Raw genomic sequence first — 24,436 nt, forward strand, 5'->3', positions numbered from 1 at the left:
GTGACAAAAAATATTCGAGACTAAAGTTTGTTGAAATTTATTTAATCATAACTCAAATAATAATCATTTATACAATTTAAGATATTGTTTTTATTTTTACATCTTTAATACGTATCTTTAATGTTTTGTTTGGATGATGAGAGAAAGTTAAAGGAAAAAAAATAAGAGGAAAGATTGTTAAAGGAAATAAAGTAAAAGGAAAGTGAGATGATTTTTTAGTGGTTTGGTATTAGTGAAAGTGAATGGAAAGTGGAAGAAAAGAAAGATGTATATTTATTAAATTACATAAATATCCTTATGTAAAAAATATCAAAATATAAAATAAAACACCACATTCATGTTGCACGACACCCAATACATGGGCAGTTTAGCCATTTTTGCACAAAATAGTGCTTTCCGTCCAATATTGAGATTGAGAGGAAAGGTTTTTAAAAGTAGGACCCGCTGATTTCAATCTTTCCTCCCTCTTTTTAAGAACAACCAAACGATGGATACACAAATTCCAACGAACTTTCCACTATATTACAATCTTTCCTTCCAGTTTCTGTTGAACCAAACAATGCGTAAGAGACATGTTAAGTTAAAAACAAAATGAATTTAAACGTTGTTAGGAAACATTAAATTTTGAGGTAAAAAAAGGTAAAAACATTATCAAGCCCCCAAGTAGAAAAACATAGTATGTTAGGAAAAACCAGTGATAAACACTAAGACTCTGTTTGGTACCACGGAAAGAAAGTTGAAGGAAAAAAAATTACGAAAACCAATGCATGAACTTAAATAAAATTTTAGTTCAAGTTCATGCATTGATTTGCGTAATTTTCTTTCTTCTCACTTTCTTTCCGTTGTACCAAACGGACCATAAATCCATCCGGGTGCATGTGGAAACAGTTTAACTCCTACAACTTAATAAATTATGGTTCGGATTCTATTTAAAAGTGCATCGTTAGGAAATATTTTGAATATAATAAAGTGAATGATGTACAAGGAAAAAAATTATAAGATAGTATAAATCAATTGACAATATTAATATTGTTAGATTAGACATTTTTACTTGACTTCAAATCTGAAATTTCATTTTATATATATGCGAGAAAACGAATAAATATATTTTAAGTGTTACAAAGACCAAAAGCATCTTGAATAATAGTTCAACTGTAGGAAAATGTAGAAAACTTGAATGTAGACGATAACTTGGATTTACTGAATTCTTTTTCAGTTCAAAGACCAAAAACACCTTGCATTCATACATGATAAATGTAGGAATTGCTGGTGAGTTCAACTGCCGCGAACCAAAATCATACTCGTCCGACCTAAAATATAAGTAAAAATGAGTCAAAAAACTTGATCTAATTGGTTAAATATTTGAATCAAATATATTCATTTTTGTTAACCTACTTTTACTTAAATTTTGAGACGGATGAAGTACACGATAAAGAAGATTTAGTAAAAGTACTCTTAATCTATCTTTTATTCAGAATTAATCTCAGTTTTTGGTTTAAAAAATGTTAATTTTAATTTAAGGGTCATGTGTCCTCGGGACACTTGTTAAGGAAACCAAAAAAAAGGAATTTTTGAATAGAAAATGACATTTTTTTAACTTTTGAGGAGTTTGACTGCACAAGTTTCAATACCAATTATTATTTTTGTTTTCTTAACAAATGTCCCGAAACACTGTTTAACATTTTTCTTAATTTAATTTCCTAGTAAGCATTTTCTTGTCCCACTGAAAATAAGATAGAAAAGTAGTAATGGCTTTTATTGGCACAAAGTGGCAGCCACAGTCAACCGACCAAACCGCCCTCTTATTTTGTGTAAACATGAATGACGACTAGTCCTGTCTTTTCCTGGAACCAATCAAATACCACACGTAAGATCATGTCATGCCTGTTGCTATAAGCTACCCAGTGCCCACCCCCCTATTCCTTAATCAAATTTTTAGGGCGGTTTTGTGGAAAAAAATTAGAAGGAAAGAAAATGATTGAAACTTATGGATGAATTTGGACTAACTCTATTCCAATTTCATCCATTGATTTTTTTAATTCTCTTTTCTTTTACTCTCTTTTCATAAAACCAAACACACCCTTAACATTTGGCCCTTAACATTTGGAGTACTCCTATGTCTTGAACTACTTAAAAAATACTCGCTCCAATCTCAATTATACAAAAAAAATTCACTTTCTAGATATGTTTAAAGTTTCATGTATTTAGACAATAGTATAGACTAGATATATTAAAATTTTGATGTAAAAGTATCTAAAAAGTGAATCTTTTTTTATAATTAGGACCGAAAGAAGTAGTAAATATACATTACTCCCTCCGTCTAAAAAAATTGTCTTTTAAGGTTGTTTCACACATATTAAGAAATGTAATAATATTGTTAAAAGAAATAATATTTTTACTAAATTACCCCTATTAGTTATAGCCTTATAGGTTTGTTTCCTTGTGAATAATGCATAGTATAGTAATTATTAGGGGGTACAATTGAAAAATATTACATTAAAAAATGAGAATAACAATTATTTTGAGACAAAATTTTATTTCTAAAGTGACAATTATTTTGAAACGGATGAAGTATTTTTTAAAAAGTTGAATTTGCAAGTTATAAGAAAAATATTTATATATTTATTTTCTGTATCCTTATACATGTTAACATTTTTTTTAACACTTAACAAATAATGAAGTTTTCAATAAATGTGTTTGATAATTTAATTATTTTTAAAGAAAATGGTTCTGTGGCACTACTTAATGATCCAAATCTCAAATATAAGTAAAATTTTGATTTTAGGTTTATTGAATTATTATATATTTGGCCTAAAATGTATATCAAATAAATAAATAATTCAATGAACATAGAAAAAGAATCTTTGCTTATATTTGAGAAATTGAGATCTTAGTACTACCTATTTTAGAATTTGAGTATTCCTTCTTAGCGGCGGTAAAGTGGACAATCTGCTATGATTAAAGCCGTCTACAAGCGAGGCAGGGTAGGGTGGACCAATTTAGGTGTCCGTAGTCAATATTTAAGCACGTCCCATTTATTGACGGGTTGGTGGGTTAGCGGGCCGGCCGGTCAAACAATTATTTTATTTTTAATTTGCCCGTGAGATATTTATTACATGATTTACATTTTTTTTAAACAAAAAATAACTATAAAGATTAACAAATTTAAATACTAATGATTAAGAATTTAATATGAAATCAAATTGCTTTTCGTAACCTATAACTAGTTAACTTGATTTCAATTTATCACATCTCATTCCAATATCAACGTTATTCTTCAACATAAAGTTGACACACTTACAGGCCGCCTCCCTCTGTGTCGGCCACCATGTTTTCTGAAGCTCCCCTTGTGGTTGAAGAATTGACATTGTTCTCAAGTGTATTAAATTGTTCCCTAAAGGAACATCATGTGGTAGAGATGGTTTGCGGATCCAACACTTATTAGACGCTATCACTCTAGTGGTTAATTTGTGGCTAGGAGGAAGATGCCCAAGAAGTTTGTCAGAGTTTGTAACTTCCGCGCCTTTGACACCGTTATTAAAGCTTGATGGTGGGACACACATATTGTAGTAGGTACTATTTAGAGGCGTATGATATCCAAGGTTGCTATGAAAGGGGTCGATAATGATGTGGCTAAATATCTCAATGTGTTTCAGTTTGAGGTCGGGATATCATGTGGTGTAGATGCCATTTTGCATAGTGTCAACAAGGTGCTGAGCCAGCGACATGAAGATGGTTCTTTGTCTATGCTCACGGTAGATTTCTTGAATGCTATCAATATGGTAGAAAAGTCGACGCTACTGCGTGAAATGAGAGTGAGATGTCCATCTTTTTCTTTGTGGGTTGGTTTCTTATGATCAGGCAACAAAGTTGTACCTTGGGGACGAACATATCATGTCACCCACTGGAGTGCAACATGGAGATCCGTTGGTGCCACTCATTTTCGCTCTTATGTTATTCCCTCTTATTCATAAGATCATAGAAAATTGCAAGCTTCTTATCCATGCTTGGTATCTTAATGATGAGACTGTTGTAAGACATTTAGGGGAGATGACTAAAGCATTTGATATCAATGAGTGCTCTAAAAAAAATTCCGTTAAAGGGAGCACCAAAACAAGTAGAGATTGTTTGCCTCAGATATGTCAATGACAACCATTTCATGTAGATACATTTGAATCCAAACATCCCATTACCTCATACTAGTCTGATAGGGGAAAAATACTGTCTGCAAAATGCATTAAGTTTGTTGAACAGATGTATTCATCGAATGACTACGTATAACGATCTTAGTCGTGCTCAAGGTGGTGGGATAATTGGAAATTCTGTAACACCTCAACAAGAAAAGAATGTTATAGACCTTGAGAAAGATGACGATGTTGTGAAGGTTGAAGATGGTAGTATTGTGGATAACAAAGTAGATCTTGCATAGGATTAGTTAAATTGTATGTCATTAGACTAATCACTTTTTGATATTTTGACGTGAAATGGTTAAAGTCTAAAATGTATATGACTAATCATATTATTATATTTAAAATGATATTTTGATATAATTTATGTGTGTGTCTATATATATATATGATTATTGTCTATTTTCGTTTAATGTTCTTATTCATTGATGATGCTGTTTCTCTGCATTTTGGGTTTTGGTATTGTTCGCATCTTAACTTGTGAATCTGTCTACGGGGTTTCACAACTTCACAAGTTAACTTGTGAACCTTACAACCAAGATTGTCTACATTTATGCAATTGAAGCATCAATGTTCCTTCACTAAAGTTCAGACAATTTAGATTTAAGTTTGGTATTTTGAATTATAAAATAAAGGTAAAATTATATTTTCATTCCTTTAACTTTATTTTAAGTAACAATTTAGTCCTTTATATTTTTTTATAACATTTCAGTCCCTTTTTTTTATGTTTGGATATGAATTTCAATCATCAGATTTTTAGTTTTCATTCTTTGTTTGCTTTCAATCATAAATTTATCTTATGCCGTAAAAGAATATAATAGTTTTTTTTTTTACAAAAGAATATAATAGATTTGAAGCTTGAAAATCATATACAAATATGAATAAATGACCAAAAAGAACAAAAATGACGTAAAAAATAAAATAAAGGACTAAATTGTTACCTGAAATAAAGTTAAAGGACTAAAGATGTAATTTTGGTGCTTTAGTTATCAGGATCCTACGGGGGATCTGAATTCGGTAGAAGCATATCTTATCTAATATCTATACCTCTCCGTGTATCACATATTCACATACAAAAACACAAAAAAAGACAGGAAAAAAAAGGAAGGAGAAAAAAAGAAAGAAAGTGAAATACAGAGAGAGATATCAGATATGGATGCAATGCAAATAGCTCTACCAGTTTTGGGCATTGTTGCTGCTGCAGCTGTAACCTTCTATGCAGTGAGTTTCAATGAGATTAGAGAGGTAATTAAGCAACATCATCAATTATGTATATAACTATATGCATGCTCTCTTTATCAATCTTATTATTATGTAATAAAATTGAATTATGACAGAAATCACTTCAAGATTGGGATGAATCTGAATCAGAAAATGGAGGTTACAGACGATTATCCAGCTCGTCTCGAGAGAGGCGAGCTAGAAGACAAGCTAAGAAAAATAACAAAACCAATTAATTACTACTATCATCTTTCAATTAATGTTCAGTTGCTTTTCATTTTATTTTTATGTTTAGTTAATGAATTATACTACTCTTTATTTTTGCTGTCACATTGCTACAAAGTGTAAAGGCTTAGACTCATTCAATGAATGGAGTAGCATTGTCCCATCCAAGTTGAACTGGCAGGACTAATCCAGAATTTATAAAGCTAAGTGAAAGTTGTGATTATTAAGTAGAAAATTAACTGTTAAAAGTATATATTTTTCTTTATTGAACTGTTAAAAGTATATTTGTGGTGTGTGAAAAGTAATGGATATGGTTGGTTTCCCATTTTTCTCTTTCAAAAGTAACTCAAATTCTTCAGTTTTAGAGTAAACGCTCTCTTCCCCATCTATAATTTTCTTCTCATTTTAAACAACTAGAATAGAAAGTAAACACACCAAGGATAAATACCCTTTTATAAATCACAATGATGTTATAATATCAAACAATTCATAATACAGATTCACGAAAGGTTCAGCAGATACTTCCATTTCATTAAACTAAGTCATCAGGCTCACATTAATGGATGGTTATTGACCTCCACTAAAAAGACGAATCATTTGAAAAATTCCGAATTTAATTTTTGAATTTTTTTATCATGCTTTACTTATCTTGCGACCAAAAGAAAATGATACTTCCATTTCATTATAAATTTGTCACATTCAATTTATGTCATAAATTTGGGCAAAGGTATAGATGAGCCTGCAAATGCGCTCTTTTTTTTTTTTTGACACGCCAAATCCTAGCTTCTCATTTTCAACATTTGAGAGGCTCTAGACGCGCGGCTGCGGTAGCCCACCGCGCAACCAAACATGCTATTAGTCACATGTTCCTCGTGCTTTTCGGCTAGCTATTATAGTTTCTCTAGATCAATAATGCTAACCTCACATTTCAACAATTTTCATCACCTCATTACAGTTTGGCCTATTAAGATTGCTACACACCTCAGATGTGTAGCAAGCATTATTGAATTGTCTACATAACCGTACTGGAATGTGAGTATATAGATTCTGGAATTAAATTTTTGGAATTGCGCCTCTGCCTTGTATACTTTATCAGGTATCCGAATTATGCGCACAGATTATACACATTAATATTTACAATAACAAAAAGGTTGGAACAAAGTTCTATTAAGAGTAATTTGCCTGATAAGTTATTACAAGGGAACAGAAATTATTATTTCGTCATCATCGGCCTCAACTACTTGTGCTGAGACTTGAGCTCTTGGACTCTCTTTTCCGTATCTCTTAAAGCTTTGCCATAAATGCTGATTAACTGGGAAAAAAAGAATACAAACCTCACTTATAATAAAGTCTCAATTATAGTAAATGGCACAAATTGTCTACTAAATCACAATAAAAATGAGGGAGATAAAAAATTGTCCTAAAATATATGCACAATGTAATATTTATGTTACTTAGACAGAAAATATGTAACAAGTACACGTTGGAGTTCTGACTCTTGAAAAAATCACAGCAAAATTCAATAGAACCTTGAGCTATCATATTAATCAGTCAATCAATTTGGGCAGTTGCAATCAATTCAGTTTGAGAATAGAGTTTCCCTTGATGGGAATGTGCAGAAGCAGAACTACATGTATGTTTGATGTGTGTGTGTGCGCGCGGGGGGCGCAATATAGATAAGAGTACTTATGGATGCATGTATGCGCTCAACAATGAGGTCTCTAGGGACCCTGGGAATATTGAACATAAAAGTTGTTTCTTCGCGTCATATTCAATAATTTTTTTTTTTGCGATACTTTTTTCTAGTCCAGATGTCAAAAATTAAATAAAACATGAATTTCTGTTCTTGCGAACAGAAATTTGTCTGTTAAGTTACCTACCTCATCAACTTCTTCAGGTGACATAATAAATGGTGGAGACATCATGATACCATCTCCAGCTACCCGAACTAGCATCCCATGTTTCTCACATTGTTTTCCGAAATAAGCACCTATTCCTGTAACGTACATCAAGTGTCAGAACAAACTGGTAAATAAGACAACAACCACATAAAAACAGCATGCTTATTCAATGTTTAAACCAGTGAACCGATTTACTACAATAAATAAGAGTAAAGCGGCAAATATGAGCCATTATAAACCTAAAAAGAAATTTATCTATCGTTTTTTATAGACTCTAAACTTGAAAGGAGGCAGCCCACTTAATGTTTATGTGTCACTCGGATTGTAAGTGATTATCAAAGGATAGCCATATATTAGATAGTATGCTGCTTAAACTACACATAATATCACCAAACAGAATAAAAGCCATGTTGTATAAATTAATCGGGCACAGGAATGGTGAAAAATAAGTCTTGAACTTGCCCCATTCAGGAGGAAATGGATCATTAGGTGATTTGTTGTCTGTGAACTCAGTCCCAAGGATCAAGCCAGTTCCCCGTATCTGCAAATGGAGAAGTGTCACATTTTTCTTGCATTTATATCAACCACAAACTTAAAATTAACCAGCAAATAATATATACCTCTCCAATGATGGGACTATCAGAAAAAGCCTTTATGCCATCTTGGAACTTTGGAGCTATCTTGTTCACGACGTCAACAATATTTCTTTCCCTGTGAAAATAAGGAATTATCACATTCCATAGCCAAACAATGAAATAATAAGCATCATATTAGTTTTAAAATGGTAGAAAAAAAGGAACACACTTGTAGATTTTGAGTGTTTCAAGTGCAACAGCACAGGGTACAGGTGATCCAGAATAAGTGAACCCATGAGAAAAGGAACCTAACATAAACAAACATGTGTCAAAAATACTAAACCTAAAGATGAGGTGTTGAATGGATGAAAATGAACCATTATACCAAGTTTGCTGCTTTGCGAATGTATTACTTCTGAAATTTCTGGGCTCACAAGGACAGCTCCAATTGGCATGTATGCAGAAGAAAGTGCCTAGAAGTCAAACAGAACATGAAGAACATAGTGCAAACTTCTAAAATTATGAAAAGGTAAATCTGTAATTAGAGATGTTAATATTACCTTTGCCAAGGAAACAAGGTCTGGCTTAATGTTATATTTGTCACAACCAAACATGGCCCCAAGCCTCCCAAAGGCGCAGATGACCTTGAAAAAGAAGCCATAAAGAAACATATAAGACAACAATCAGAATGGGAAACTCCAAACAGAATATTTTATATAATAGAATTTGAAGAGTTAAGGAAGTACCTCATCCGCAATAAAAAGGATATCATACTTCTTGACGACAGCTTGGATCTACATAGAATTAAATGTTACAAAGAAATTTTTAAAAGTGTAAAATGGTATCAGTTCCATCCCATTCCATATATTCATCCTACTTTATTCAATGGCTTAACTATATATTTGGTCCCTTACGTTTATTTTAGGTTTCAATTTGGTCCCTTACGTTTAAAAAGTATCAATTTGGTCCCTTACGTTTATTTTAGGTTTCAAGTTGGTCCTTTCCGTCAATTTTGTCACATGTGGCAGTCAATTTGCATACGTGGACTGACACGTGACACTTGGACACGCTGACACGTGTACTGTTCAAACGGTGTTAGTGACAAAACTAACGGAAAAGACTAACTTGAAACTTAAAATAAACGTAAGGGACCAAATTGATACTTTTTAAACGTAAGGGACCAAATTGAAACCTAAAATAAACGTAAGGGACCAAATGTGTAGTTAAGCCTTATTCAATTTATTCCACTTGTTAAGTTTTTTCAGAGTTTAGACAAAAAAAATCATAAAGAGAAAACTACGGCCAACAATGAATTATTAGATAGGCAGTACTGAGATGTTACACGAAAATACACCTATTTATTTATACAAAGTAATACTTACAAAAACAGCGAGTCAAATATTAGAGTTACTAGTTCAAGCAGAAGTCCAATATTACTAGACTGTAAATGCATTACAAATAATTCCTTCTAGTGATTTTTCTTCTCTTTGGGACCAAGAATACAAATGAAAATGCATTACTGTAAATTACTTAAAAGAAAATTTTAGGGCCTATTGGGTTTGAGAAATAAGAAAACATTTTGCTTTTCATAATAATTTTGTTTACACCATTTCATATAGAAATGGTTGAAAATTTCATATAGAAATCCTTGAAAACAGAAAATAAGGTGAACTCAAGTCTGAAGCATTGATGATGAGAAATTACCTTGTCAAAATAAGTTGCTGGTGGAAGTATTACACCTCCAGCCCCCATCACTGGTTCTGCAATAAATGCAGCAATCTGTAACAAAAAAGAATGTACAGGTCAGTGATAACGCGACGTTCCGGTAGAAGGAAACACTTTGCATGCATATTAATATATTATTACCGTCTCTGGTCCCTCTTTCAGAATTAGCTCCTCCAAATTCTTGGCCAATCTGGTCGAAAATTCTTCCTCTGTCTCACCTGAGATGTCATAAACATGCATAATATTTATACCTTAAGATAGATATCTAACATATCAAAAAACATGTCCATCTAAATAATAACCTGGAAGATGATACCGCCAGTAGTGTGGACAATCAGTATGCAAAACAAAAGGAGCTGGCAGATCAAACTTTTGATGCAAAGCTGTAAGACTGAAATACACATTGTCGAGATAATTGAATAAAGATTTTTTTATAACTTAAAACCGTTCTACATAAGCACAAGTTTACTGGAAAAAATGGTTGTTCATGGTACCCCGAAAGACTGGCTGCTATCAATGTTGAACCATGATACCTGACAAAATACAGAAATACGCAAGTTATTATGCATACTTTTCAGGTATATTAGATACAACAGACTTGATTGAGTTGTCATGCGTACGATTTAGTCCGAGCTATGAATTTCTTCTTATTTGGTTTTCCAAGGGCATTGAAATAATACCATACAATTTTGACCTGTGAGAAAATATATATATGAAGGTGAAATATAACTAAAATTTATTCTACATAAACACTGTACTTCAATATATGTTAACACGACATCTACTCAAACCCTTACATGGGTTATATTTATTTTTAAATAACCACATTTGGTTGAGAATATATTTCATTTTGTCTTTCTGCATTTAAGGTGCTTGAACTTGACAGCTCCTACTCCTAGATTTACCCTGCCAATGGTACCTGTTGTATCCAGTATATGTTTTCGAGTTTCTAGGTTTGATGCTAAACTTTAATTTTGCAGAGAAAGTAAACACATTTGATTTGAAATATCAATCCTAAAGTTGAATTAAATTTTATAGGAGAAAACATGAGACACTAACAAATAAGAGGATAATTAATCTTAACACACCTGAGTGTCGTTGGCTTCTGACCCACTATTAACAAAAAAAGCTTTAGCCATTTTTCTGGCTGTAAAAAATTCTAGGAGCTCCTTGGCTAGATCCTGTATGTGGAAATATATATTAATAAAATATCGAAATGGAAATCAAATTATTCATTTGTTTTCTACAATCTACTTTATCGTTAATTCAATTAATTTATTTTCTACATAATGAGGAAGCATCTTTCATATTAATAAGCTTTTTTCCACCATATTACATGCATCTTCAAGAAGCTTTGGTTCAAATATAAATTCCAACAAGTAATTGATAAAATTGCAAGTATCAGCTTTTTATTGAACAAACACATTATTCAATCAATTACCTTCATAGTCTCATATAATAAAATGGCACTATAAAGTTTATTTCAATTATTTTTTTATACTGCATTATCGCATTTCTAAATATTCAAAACTTTTACTAGAAACTAAAAGCTTCTTTATTACTCTGACAAACCATATGAACTCCTAGTAACAACTATAGAGAAGCTTCAATACTTTTGAGCTGGAAAATTTTCAAGGGTCTCATTGCAACTCAACGCTTCTTTCTTGTATCTCTCTTTAGCACTTCAATAGTATGTTATAGTAAATCATGTCTAAAAAGAAGCCATTTAAATTTAAATCCTTTATAATAATTTGCCAAAGTTTAGTTTGTCAAAGTTTAAATCCATATGATGTATGGTCCATTCATTGGTACTATATTATAATATTACTTGGTTTTCAGGCTTGAACAAACAAGCCTGTACTCCTTATTGGGGATTCTACAAGTCATTATACATGCATGCATGAACTACCTAAGGCTAGATTGTGCATCTTCTTCCGATTGGTTTTACCCAGACATTTCCTCCAATGAATTCATTTTTAACTCTATCTTGCCTTGTGGCCAATGTAGTGGATCTCTTGTATAATAGGGAAGAGCAATAGAAAGAAATAATATAGAAGTAAATTATAAATAAGAAAAATAAGCAAGCATAAAATAATGTTGAGTAAGTTGTAAGAGATTGATATGAATACCAATGAAGGTTTTGTGGTTCGATTCCAAAAGGAATGGTAAAATGGCAACTTCTTCAATTGTGCAGTGGCAGCATCAACAAGGCGCTGCTCGCTTCCCCCTGTAAAATAAAATTTGCTTTCAAGAAAACCCCTTCCATTCACAAAAATTATCTATATCAACAAAAAGCATGTTGACATTTGCAATAACATTCTTATGCTAATATACTGTGTTGAAACACAGAATATTTTTTATGTTGACACGGGCATTCTGCAAAAATAGCCGCACAACTCTACCATTCATTCTTGTTACCAAGAAAAAAAGAAAAACAAATTTCCATAATAAATAGAGCCTAGAAGGGAGGAAGACGGATCCTTGAAAAAGCTAAAGTATCAAAGCTCAGCAAGATGGATTGAGAACATATGAACCAAAGGAATATGACATTAAGAAATGATAAAAAGGGAAATCTGAGATATCAAAGCTCAGGAAGAGATAAATAAATAAATAAGCAGAAATAAAAATCATATATACCTAAAGCGGTGCACCATAGACCAGCAAGTGCGTCAAGATATTTCTTCCCATTAATGTCATATACATAGCTTCCCTGGATTAATTAATCAGGTAAATGTGACACAAAAACACTAGTTATCTTTTGAATAAAAACAAAGTGAAGCTTGATTTAGTAACATATACTACATTACAGTAATACTATAAAAATCAAAGACACATAGCATGGAAGTACACCTCAGACTTTTCAATAACCAAAGGATTCACATCGGTAGTATGCCACCCAGGTGTGAAAGGGGCAAGCATATCATGGCCCTTGAACCTGAAATAATCAAAATATTTCAGCAGATTTACACCTGGTAATCATATGAAACTTAAACTTGGATTAATTTTTCATTGTTTTTGTTTTAAAAAATAACTAAATAAATAAACTTCTTGCATGGACTCTCCACCAGAATTTTTTTTCCTTGACCTATGGTTATGAACAGCTGCTACAAAACTCAAAACAGGGATCTAAAGGAAGAGAAAGGAATCAGATTATGTATCCATCTATATTCATGAATGAATCTGAATTATGAACACTAGTCTATAGGGGCGATTGTCCAAATCATTCAATTCTCCATTGGATAATAAAAGGGTATTTACACCTCCGCTTTAATACAATTAGCCTGTTGGAAATCTCAACATAAGCAGAGAGACATCATACTTTATCATAGAAAACAGTGGTTCTCGTATCAAGTTTAAAGGTGCCAAATTAGATAAGTTCAAGATAGTGCTATATTCAGTTCTCAAAACTGCACACATGCAAAAGTGGTAAACAGTTAGCTCAGAAGAACCATATACCCTTGGTCAGTTTTCACATCTGAAGTTGAATTATCCGTAGCCAAAGAAGATTCTGAACTACTTGACCTAGACCATAAGGGAGCCTGAATAATACTTCCCCGAAAACTTCTGGGAACTGCTGCACATACTAAAGCTGAAGCTGTCTGTAAATAGAAATTAAACCAAAAACATAGTAAGAAGAAGAAAAAAAAACAAGTAAAAGACAGGGCTGCTAATGGACCATGACCATCCATCAATACCGAATCAGATCAATAAAGTTCTGGACAAGACAACATATTCAACACCTTAACTAAGGCTCTGTTTCATAAAAAAACGGATAATTTATAAGCTAGCTCATAGCGGATGAGCTTATAGTAGATAGCTGATAAGCTAAGCTTATAGGGATAGTTGATAAGCTACCTGATTGAATTTGAAGTGTTTGATAAAATTAGCAGTTGAACTAACATATAAATATGAAATAACATAAAACAAAGGTGTTTAATTTATGTAAAATTAAGAGAAAAATTATAAACTTTAAGCTATAAGCTAATTGAATTAACGAATCAAAATAAGCTATAAGCTAGTAAAAATGAGTTATAAGCTCGTAGGAAAATAACCGTTACCACCAAACAGATCTTTTTTAATCATATAAGCTAAAAAATGCGTCATGCCAAACAGACCCCAACTTGCTTTTTGTTAAGGCTTTAGAAAAGAAAGGAACAATGAAATAGAAGAAATCTAAAAGCATCTTCTTTGTTTTTTCATCACATTGAATCAATCATCATATCTCTCCATTTCTTAAGATTGGCAAAATGTGATCAACATTGATTGACCTAAGTAAGATATTCTAGAAATTCAAAGGATAAAGGATTAATTAGTAGATTTCCATTTCCATAAGCTTGAATATTGTTGAATTTCATAAAACTCATGTTCTCTCTAATTGTAAAGGTAAATTTTTTTTTTCACCACCGGTATCAGGCGCACTGGACGGCCTAATTTGGTTCGGGGTGACATCAAGTGGTTTCAACTCACTCCCGATCGTAGTTGTGGTGGATCGAACCCTTGCCTTTCCTACCAAGTTCAGTGTCAATCACCACTGAACCAGCTAACGATTAGCACATAAATTAGTTTTAGTTGCAATCACATATCCAAAAAGGTAATTAAACGTGAATAATAAGCAATTGAGAGTTGAATTAAACAAGATCAGAATGCTTTGATCAAACATCAATCAAATCCATAAGTTCAATTCCATTTCGCAGATTATAACATAAATACATATAAGAAACAGATTTAACAGAGAAAATTGAAGAAATGAGAAGAACAAATACACATGCCTTGTTTCTGAGAGTGGATCGGATGAGGCTATTCATGGTTTGTGGGAAGACTGAAGAGCGAAGAAAAAGAGAAATGCTGGAGAGTGAAGAAATGTTGAGAGTATATAGTACTAACTAGTAGTAGTTAAACTCTGTCGTAATCATAAGCCACTAGCGTGAGCGTGATGGAAGGGATGGGACCCGCCGAACCGTAAGGAATATGTTTGTCTATGTGGATTTGGACTGTGTTGATTCACTACTTACTACTTTGGACTCTTTTTGATTGATACATCCATTCATTCATTTCTCATTTTAATAATTGTGTGTCATCTCATTAATCAATTATTGGTAGGTTGATTATGTTGGATTCATCTCGATGAGTATTTTCAAAATATGATATTTTTATAATTATAACAATTAGAAATATTAATCATTAAAATTATACATTAACATGCATGACGTAGTCAACGAGTTCACTCATTATAGGACGGAGGGAGTAGTAAATTAAAAAATGGGTAATAATAAGACTCGATTAAATAATCATTCAACCTTTACTTAACTCGGGTGGGCGGACCACTTGTCCAAGTGTTGAATGCATTAAGGTGGTTTATACATCGTATAAAATAATCAAAGATGCAGGTTTATTCTCACTGTAGATAAGTTTATTTTTTTTTTTTTAATTTAAAATTGCAATAAAAAGATAGGGACAATGAGGGGAAAAAAGATTACGATGACAAAATTACACTGCAACTAGAATTTTCGACCCGTGCACACACATGTATGATTAAAAGGTATATGAAAAATTGGACTAATATTAACCATAAATTTGGATAAATTTTCATACAACGAAAATTATGATATATTACGAAATACTCCATCCGTTCCAAAATATAAGCAAAAGTTAGTTAACAAAAGTGAATGTATGTAGTCCAAATTTTTAACCAAATACATCAAGTTTTTTTGACTCACTTTTGCTTATATTTTGGGACGGATGGAGTACTTCCTTATAAACTACAATAGAAATTTTATTTGCATCTTCACCGTATTTGTCGATAATTAGAATCTTTAATCATTCTCTTGAAGTAACTCTTGAAGATGCAACATACAACTGACCATGTGAAAACATTAGCGACGATAGATATATATATTAACATGTTTAACAGATTGTCTTTACTCTTTATTTTAAATTTTGATTAAATATTAAAAGTTCACATTGTGATCTTAAATTGAATTATCATTTTTTTGGCATAAAAAAATAGTGGCAACGAAGAAAAAAAAATGAGACATGTTTTGTAAAAAAAAAATTTTAAAAAAATTGAGTAAATATTTTTTTGTAATCGGACATGTAAATTATATACACATTTCGTCATATCCCAAACTTTTTTTATAATTGGTTTACGATTAGTTTATGAAAAAAGTTGAGTAACATTAAACGATAGTTCAACAATAATTTTGGATAAATATTCATACAAAGAAAATTATGTTATATTATGAAAGACTTCCTTATAGACCACATTTGAAGTCTTAGTCGTATCTTCACCGTCGTCATCGATGATCAATATTTTTAATCCTTTTCTAGAAGTAACTCTTGAAATTGCAACATACAACTGACCATGTGAAAACACTGGCGACAGAAGATATATCCCAACATGCTTTAAAGATTGTCCTTGACTCTTATTAATAGTCATCGCAAAAGAAATCATTATAGGAAATTGTCTCCGTTGAAATTTAAAAGGAATTCTCACGTCAGATGGTGTGTCAGAGAAAATCTAGGTATGAATACCTGATCACCAATATTACTTCCTAAAATAAATTTTCCTTCAAGAGCACGTTTTCACAATCTCGTAATAATAAGTCTTGTTCCATTGCATAATCCTAATTTTTTATTCAAATTCCTTAATAGCATAACTGGAACTCCAACTTTAAGTCTCAATTTGTGATTTGGAAGTCCCGACGTAGAAATCATGTTCAAAAATTCGGGAGTATGAACATCATCCATTGTTTGACCGTCTACATTTTGTGTGAGTGGAGTATCATAACTCAAATATGTTTTTTCTTCACTAGGAATTAAATCTAACATATAATCATTTATTGTGTCGACTATTGAATTTTTAGGAGCTAGTATAGTTCTATTTTGGAAATACGTTATATCGTTCATGTTTTGTAAAAGTTGGGGATAAGTGCTTTCAACGATAGAAGCAAGAGGATCACCTGAATTTGGAATCAATAAATCTGATGGAATGTCAAGTTCTAAATCATTGTCGTTGTCATCTCCAATTTCTCCATCGCCAACACCCAAAACCCTTTCAGAAAACAATCTTCTTTGTTCAACGTCTGCACTCGAAGCACCACCGAGAAGCCTCATGTTTTTACTCAATGTTAAAACTTCACAAAAATTCCAAAGAACCGAAGAATTAATAGTAGCATGAACAACTTTTGGCCTTGTACCTTTGGGTATTACTGGTAGAATTTGTCTAAAATATCTGCCAAAAACAACAACTTTTCCACAGAAGGGAATGTGTTTATTTTTTTTATCAACAGACTTGAGAATAAAAGTTCGATCAACAGCTTCGAAACAGTGTTTGTGCATCATTGGTGCTTTATCCCATATAATGAGCTTTGCTTTTTGTATTAATAGCGCCAAAGGGCTTTTAGGAACTATGGTACATGTTGAAAACTCGTCAACATTTAGAGGAATACAAAACCTTGAATGTGTTGTTCTACCGCCAGGTATAAGCAATGCAGCGATCCCACTTGAGACAACTGTTAAAACTATCTCACCTTTTGAGCGTAATGCGGCTGACATGGCCCTCCAGATAAATGTCTTCCCTGTACCGCCACAACCATAAAGAAAAAACACACCAGGTTTGTTTTCGTTAACTCTTGTCATTATTGTGTCATATACTTTACGTTGCTCTGAAGTCATAGTTGACATCAATCTAACATGTTCCTCAGCTAATGATCGTTTGTTATAATTCAATTCGTCGTGTATTAAACTATTTTGTATATCAGGAACTAATGATGTGTCTGCTCTAGGCATTGGAGGATAATCTTTTAAACTCTTCCCACAACTACGAAACATCATCTCAATATCTGCTAGTGCATATTGTATCAATTGATCATCGGTTAATATTAAATCTGCAATGTTAAAATCAAAATAATGAATGTGATTAGTGACATGACTATGGTTGTGTTTGGTTGTATTGCAAAAATAATTGATTTAGCAGAATTGAGTTTGATAGATTTGATTTTGGTTAAAAGTGAGTTAAACAAAATTGATTTATGTTTGGATACATTAACATAAAAATAAAGGGTATTTATAAAAAATATCAATTCTTTTTCCATTATTTTTTTTTTGACAAAATTCTTTTTCCAATTTTAAAAAACTACAAATTTAATAAACTGCATAATAAATAATTGGCTTTAATGCACTTTTGATCCCCCTATTTTAAAAGCCAACTTTTTGATCCCCGATTTTGAAAAATCTAAACTTTTGATTCCCCTATTTTAAAAGCCAACTTTTTGATCCCCTATTTTGAATAACTCAAAGTTTTGATCCCCCAGTTTTAGATTTTTTGAATTGTAGTCCTCAAACTCAATTTGGTCAAATTTTTGCTGATGTGTCAAACTTATTATTGACGTGGCAGTACCATGATGACAAACTGTTTCTATGTCTTTAATTTTTTTACATCAAATATTTTAAAAGTATTAAACAATGAATTAATTAATTAATAATAATTTAAAAAATCAATAAAATTAACCTCTATACATATATATAATAAAAAAAATCAGTAAATTACCCAAAAAAAGTTAACGATTGAGAACAAAGTCAATGAACGATTGAGAGGGAGCGAACAAAGCCAATGTAAAAGGTTTATTTTATGGTTTTATAATTATCATTAATTATTTTAATACTTTTAAAATATTTGATTTTTAAAAAATATTAATGACATGAAAATGTTTTATCAACATGAAAATTGTCACGTCATTAATGAGCTTGACACATCAGCAAAAGTCTTACCAAATTACGCTCATAAATATGAATATCGTCCCCGCAATTTAATTTTCTTTCATTTACAATACATGACTACCGACCCTTACAAACTTGTGTATTTTCAAACACATGTAATGTAAGGTTAAATGAAGGAATATTAGGCGCATAAATAAAATAAGTAAATAAAAAATAAGAAGAAAGAAAATAAGAGAGAAATTTTGATGTTGAATTGGTGGGGTGCGCCAGACAATTGCAGTAGTGCAACACAAAAGCGACACATGAGAGTCCCAACAGCAAGCTATTTTAGTGGACTCTCCCCTTCAAGAAATAAATTTAATATCGCGTGGACCATTGGCCCACATATCAGATATTAAACTGATAAGAACAAATACTACCCTTGATCTTAGCCAAAAGGCCGAGAAAGGTATGAGTTGAAATACATCCTTGCTGCGGGTTTTATATTTGACATGGGCTCTGTTGCTCTTTTGACTATGCGATGTGGGACTCTTATGCTATAACTTCTAGTCTACTAGTGTTCTGTTAGCTACACTTTTATGTAACAGTATTTAAAAATATTCACAACAAAAGTTGTTTGGATAATCAGCTTGATGGCTTATAGTGTTTCTATACTAATGCTCGTCTTCTAGTCAGTATGCATGACAAATATCTTAATTATAGTGAAAGCATGTTTTTTTAAATGCTACCTACCAAGTGTTCTCATTTTTTGTTCCATTGCTAGTTCAGTTCAAGTGAAATCATTTTCAATTACAGCTTATGAATTTTTTTAACAAATCAAAGTGGAAATCTTTTTATTTAATATTGTCATTATGCAATGAATAACAACTTCATCGGTAAACAGTAATTACTATAAGTTTTTCATGAGCTGGCTTCTAAATCTTGGTAAATTTGCAGTTTGGTTTGAGTGGTCTTTCTTCCATAAATTTCGAGTGGTTGAGATATGATCCAAATTAAAATGTTAAACCTTTGTAGTGCTGTTTTTAGGACTGCATTTGGGCCAACTGCAGATTATGGAAGGACAACGCACATAATTCGCCAAAGAACTGGACTGTTACTCATGAGAATGCAGAAGTAATATGATTAGTTTATTCATTTTGTATGCATTTTTGCCATGTTTCCCTCAAGAACTTGTCTAGTCACTTTTTTATTAAATTATTTCATGGATTCGTGAAATATAGTTTCCAATTTTTCACGGGAAAGATAGTCGTGAGTTAACTAAAAAAGAGACCATAAGAGTGAGAGAAATTCAAAAAAGGTTTCATCATGATTTCAAAACGTAATTCTTACATATTTCAAATCCTATGTTTTTTATAAGATATTTCATCTCCCATGATAACATTTTTTTTTGTCAAAACGTTATAACATGTCAAAAGTGATTGTTAAAAAAATACATGTCAAAAGTAGTTGGGGAGAACCAACATTTAAGAAACCATGTTCCAATTTAATACTACACCATCTTGGATACATTAAGTCCCACATCGGCTAGAATATGGCACAATTAAGTGTTTATAAAGGCTTGATATGCTAGTAAGTTCGCCGAGCTGAGTAGCGACAGCTTGTGACCCGAGTGGGGGCAACAAGGTGATGGAACATGGCTTAGGCTTAACAGGTTGGACTGGTTTGTGCACCATGCTGGCCTGCCCGCTCCAAGTTGAGAGTTGAGCCACAGGACTTGAGCAAAGGCACGAGTCTTGTGGGTCTTAGACAGGAGGGTACAGCGTGAGGCTGGTTTCACAGAGCAGCGAACACCTCCTACTCCTAACAGTGGAGGGATTACAGGCCGCTGCATCTCCGGCCCACAACACCTGGTGAGCCTAGCCCCTTGAACCATCATTTTTTGTGGGTTCCTTTTGGGGTGCCATTTAGGGAAGATGAGCCTCCGCAATAAACTTTATTTATAATTAAAAGTAATATCTTATTGACTATAATATCTTATACTCTCTTTGCGGAGAAATTCTATGTCATATATGAGTATTGAAATTAGTATTTTTTTTGGTAATGAGTTGAAACTTTCATGTAAAATCATTTAAGCTCATAAATATGAAAATCGTCCCCGCAATTTATTTTTTTTCATTTACTAGACATGACTACCGACCCTTACAAACTTGTGTATTTTCAAACACATGTAAGGTTAAATGAAGGAATATTAGGCGCATAAATAAAATAAGAGAAAATTTTTGATGTTGAATTGGTGGGGTGCGCCAGGAAATTGCAGTAGTGCAACACAAAAGCGACACATGAGAGTCCCAATAGCAAGCTATTTTAGTGGACTCTCCCCCTCAAGAAATAAATTTAATATCGCGTGGACCATTGACCCACATATCAGATATTAAACTGATAAGAACAGATACTACACTTGATCTTAGCCAAAAGGCCGAGAAAGGTATGAGTTGAAATATATCCTTGCTGCGGGATTTATATTTGACATGGGCTGTGTTGCTCTTTTGACTATGCGATGTGGGACTCTTATGCTATAACTTCTTCTACTAGTGTTCTGTTAGCTACACTTTTATGTAACAGTATTTAAAAATATTCACAACAAAAGTTGTTTTGATAATCAGCTTGATGGCTTATAGTGTTTCTATGGTGCACAAACCAGTCCAACCTGTTAAGCCTAAGCCATGTTCCATCACCTTGTTGCCCCCACTCGGGTCACAAGCTGTCGCTACTCAGCTCGGCGAACTTACTAGCATGTCAAGCCTTTATAAATGTAACGACCCAAAATTTAGTATTCGTTATTTAATTATTTTATTACGCGAGGGCGTGATTTATAATTAAATTATTAAGCGGCGAATAATCATTTAGCGAGAACGTAAGTTAATGAGCGAGAAGTTATGTTGTTTGGGCCTTTGGGCGTGGAATAGGCATTGGGCCTAAGCCAAGTGGGCTTTGATCCATGAGAATAGAGAGAGAACTATAAGTAGCCAAGTCAACCATGAATAGTCTCATAAGTTGCAATCCATGAGAAGTTGAAGAGCTTAGCTAGGGCAAGGAGCTCATGAGGGAGAGGGAGAGCTCGTGGGAGAGAAAGAGAAGAGCAAGCTTGTGGATTCGTCGAGCTAAGGTACGAGAGTTAGATTACATATTCGTGAGTGATTCGGAAGAGGGGAGGATGTCGATTCCTCCATTCCCAAACTCTTTCCACTCTATTTTCTTGTGGGTTTTGTGGGTGATTTTCTTAATGGAAAATGGATTCTTTTGATCCTAACATGTGTAGTGAACTCATGGTAGATGAGGTAAACAACTTTGGGGAGTTGAAAATGGGAATATGTAGATGTTTGATCAATGATTTGCATGTTTATGCAACTTTGCTTATTTTGCAAGAAATTGGCATGATTTTGATTATTTGAGGTATTTGGATGTTTGGAAGGGATGATTAATGTTCCTTGATACCATATATGTTTGGAATGGCTGTTTATATGAATTTATAACATGTTTGGATGAATTTTTGAGTTGATTCAATGTTAAACCGCCTTAGAAAACTCAAGAACAGATATTTCTGGTGTAGTTCGCTACGGATTCGCTACGGATTCGCTCAGCGAATAAGTTCGCTACGGATTCGCTACGGATTCGCTTAGCGAATAAGTTCGCTACGGGTTCGCTATCTGTTCGCCATGTACCTGCAACCCTCTGATGTAGTTCGCTACCTGTTCGCTACAGCGAACGTGTTCGCTACGGGTTCGCTACGTGTTCGCTACGTGTTCGCTACGGGTTCGCTACGGATTCGCTCAGCGAACAGCACTGTGACAGCAACTTTTTGATAATTGTTTTAAGTACAATTAGGCACTTGTACATGGTTTAAGGGTATCCTTACATGTTTGTTGATACATGTTGATGTTGTTAATGCTTATTGTTAATCGTTATATGATTCGCACGCGTATGCAATGACTTGTAGTTCAAGTGACTATGTTTATGTTTTAGCATTAATTTGCAATGTTAAGGAAATGATGTGTGTTTTATGACATAAGTGTAAATGAAACTTATGTGTATAAAAATGGTTATGCAGATAATTATCATGTGAATAATTATGATTTGAGTGATAGGATATTGTGTTATCCTAATGTGTTAGATGTTGGAATTGTGTTTCCGCATCAGTGAATGAATAGCTTCGAGCTAGATAGCGTCATGTATTTGATGTGTTTAAAAGTAATCATGCATTCATGAATAATTGTGTTATGGGAATCATGTGAATTCCAATAATTGATGAAAATAGATTATGTTTATGAAAAGTGGCCGAAGATGGGATTATGTTATCCGAGATCTGGAGCCCATATCCAAACATGATATAAAACTGTGAGACTCCTCTTTATGAGTGAGATGGTTGATGATAACCGAGATCCGACATGATTTAAAACTGTATTGATGATGATCCTGCATGATCTAAAACTGACACCATCCAGCAACGATGTAAAACTGATGTAGAGTCCGTGCATGACTATAATCTGAACAGTCCGTGCATGACTATAATCTGAACAGTCCGTGCATGACTATAATCTGAACAGTCCGTCATGACTGAAATCTGAACAACGTGGAAATGGTACCACATGCATTAGTCGTGTCTAGGGATGACATGACATTGGATAATTGGCATTAGATGCATTAGGGTAAATGCACATGTATTTGATAATTGTTATGTGACATTATCTGATCGGATTGTAATGTGTTTTCCGTATGTGTTAAGCTTTGGTATTTACTAATTGTTTAATACTGTGATTGTTGCCATGTCTTGGTATATGAGTAGAGTCCGTCATGACTATAAAATGAACAAATGTAGAGTCCGTCATGACTATAAAATGAACAAGTGTAGAGTCCGTCATGACTATAAAATGTACACTTTGGTAGTGTCCGAGAAGACGTGAAACTATATGATTGGTGTGTTTGTAAATGAATGATTAATTGGTAGTCGTATTTGACGATGTATGTGCGTGAGTTAGAAATGTATGATAGCGTGTGAAGTGTGTAGTATACTACTCACACTTATATTTATGTTTATGTTTTCTAACTCTCTGCTTTGTGTTAATTGCTGGACCTTTGGGGGTCCAGGTTGACAGGTAATGTGTTAGCCTCGTCCGAGTGCAATGGTGAAGCTCTGCTCTGATTGAGACACGGGAAAAAGGGGTTTTTATATGTATACGCATGTAGTCCTCTTAGTATACTCTGTTGGTCTTAAGCTTTCATTTGAAAAGTATCCGTTTTGTATAACTAATAACGCATCGTTCGATGCGAGGTTTTGTTTTTAGTTCATTCGAATATTTTACTAGATAAATGTATTAGTATTATCTTTGAATGAAGTTTGTGATATTCAAACCAGCGCTTTATAAATCAGATTTTTAATTTTTCCGCTGCGTATTTTCGAAAAAGATTTTATAAAGGCAGAGTTAATTAAATAACGGGTTTGGGTGTTACAAAGTGGTATCAGAGCAGTTGTCTTCGGACTGTGAGGTTGTGTGTCAATCAGAGCCGGTCTGTGCAGTCAGATCGAGTGAGCGTGTGTGCCAGTTGTGTCTGTCTTTTCTTGTTGTGTGTACTTGATGCGATTGATACTTATCATTGTTATAAGTTATCAAGTCAAGTAGTGGTTGAGTATTTTTATGCTTAAGTTTTAAAAATTTGTGTGGTTTGAACTTTTGGTTTGTAGATGCTTATTGCTAACAGTTGATGATCCAGCATGATGTAAAACTGCATGTGATGAAGATTTTGTTGAAAATATAAGATTATTTTCTTTTGAGTAAGTGAAAATGAATTTTTCACTAGAGTGAGAAAGGAGTAGGATGTAAGTAGATCCTAATGTGTGTTGTTATATGTTTGTTTATAACATGTGGTAGATTGATTACTAGTACTT

General features: G+C 33.0%; 2 protein-coding genes, 2 non-coding genes and 1 pseudogene across 4 annotated transcripts; 1 reads left to right on the forward strand and 4 right to left on the reverse strand.

Moving 5' to 3' along the window:
* Nucleotides 1–5,219: 5,219 nt before the first annotated feature.
* Nucleotides 5,220–5,884, forward strand: LOC123917637. The gene is made up of 2 exons (XM_045969407.1): nt 5,220–5,432; nt 5,525–5,884. Exons 1-2 carry the CDS (start codon nt 5,340–5,342, stop codon nt 5,642–5,644), a joined length of 213 nt encoding a protein of 70 aa, XP_045825363.1. The 5' UTR covers nt 5,220–5,339; the 3' UTR covers nt 5,645–5,884.
* An 807-nt stretch (nt 5,885–6,691) lies between these two features.
* LOC123917634 (gamma aminobutyrate transaminase 3, chloroplastic-like) lies at nt 6,692–14,809 on the reverse strand. Its single transcript, XM_045969406.1, has 19 exons — nt 14,604–14,809; nt 13,291–13,433; nt 12,685–12,769; nt 12,472–12,544; nt 11,964–12,061; nt 10,923–11,015; nt 10,455–10,528; nt 10,329–10,367; nt 10,137–10,225; nt 9,976–10,052; nt 9,814–9,888; nt 8,856–8,903; nt 8,670–8,753; nt 8,495–8,582; nt 8,339–8,417; nt 8,155–8,245; nt 7,997–8,075; nt 7,514–7,629; nt 6,692–6,945 (listed from the first exon to the last, which is right to left on the reverse strand). The coding sequence occupies exons 1-19, from the start codon at nt 14,637–14,639 to the stop codon at nt 6,871–6,873; spliced, it is 1,542 nt and encodes a 513-aa protein (XP_045825362.1). The 5' UTR covers nt 14,640–14,809; the 3' UTR covers nt 6,692–6,870.
* A 1,263-nt stretch (nt 14,810–16,072) lies between these two features.
* Nucleotides 16,073–16,974, reverse strand: LOC123917635 (annotated as a pseudogene).
* Nucleotides 16,975–18,808: 1,834 nt separating this feature from the next.
* On the reverse strand, nt 18,809–19,004 carry LOC123919098. The gene has a single exon (XR_006813028.1). It is a non-coding gene; the product is annotated as a U2 spliceosomal RNA (small nuclear RNA).
* Nucleotides 19,005–20,785: 1,781 nt separating this feature from the next.
* On the reverse strand, nt 20,786–20,981 carry LOC123919280. Its single transcript, XR_006813187.1, has one exon. It is a non-coding gene; the product is annotated as a U2 spliceosomal RNA (small nuclear RNA).
* Nucleotides 20,982–24,436: the final 3,455 nt, after the last annotated feature.

Source organism: Trifolium pratense, linkage group LG3 (assembly GCF_020283565.1).
Source record: "Trifolium pratense cultivar HEN17-A07 linkage group LG3, ARS_RC_1.1, whole genome shotgun sequence".
NCBI lineage: Eukaryota > Viridiplantae > Streptophyta > Magnoliopsida > Fabales > Fabaceae > Trifolium > Trifolium pratense.

Bases quoted from the DNA above. Each gene is read 5' to 3' on its own strand.
- LOC123917634 (XM_045969406.1), bottom strand. From the start codon at position 14,639: ATGAATAGCCTCATCCGATCCACTCTCAGAAACAAG. The intron at 10,529-10,922 runs GTGTGTTAAGAT...ATTTTCTCACAG, and splicing joins CAGAAGCCAACGACACTCAG to GTCAAAATTGTATGGTATTA. The intron at 10,368-10,454 runs GTACGCATGACA...GTATTTTGTCAG, and splicing joins TTCATAGCTCGGACTAAATC to GTATCATGGTTCAACATTGA.
- LOC123917637 (XM_045969407.1), top strand. From the start codon at position 5,340: ATGGATGCAATGCAAATAGCTCTACCAGTTTTGGGCATTGTTGCTGCT. The intron at 5,433-5,524 runs GTAATTAAGCAA...GAATTATGACAG, and splicing joins GTTTCAATGAGATTAGAGAG to AAATCACTTCAAGATTGGGA.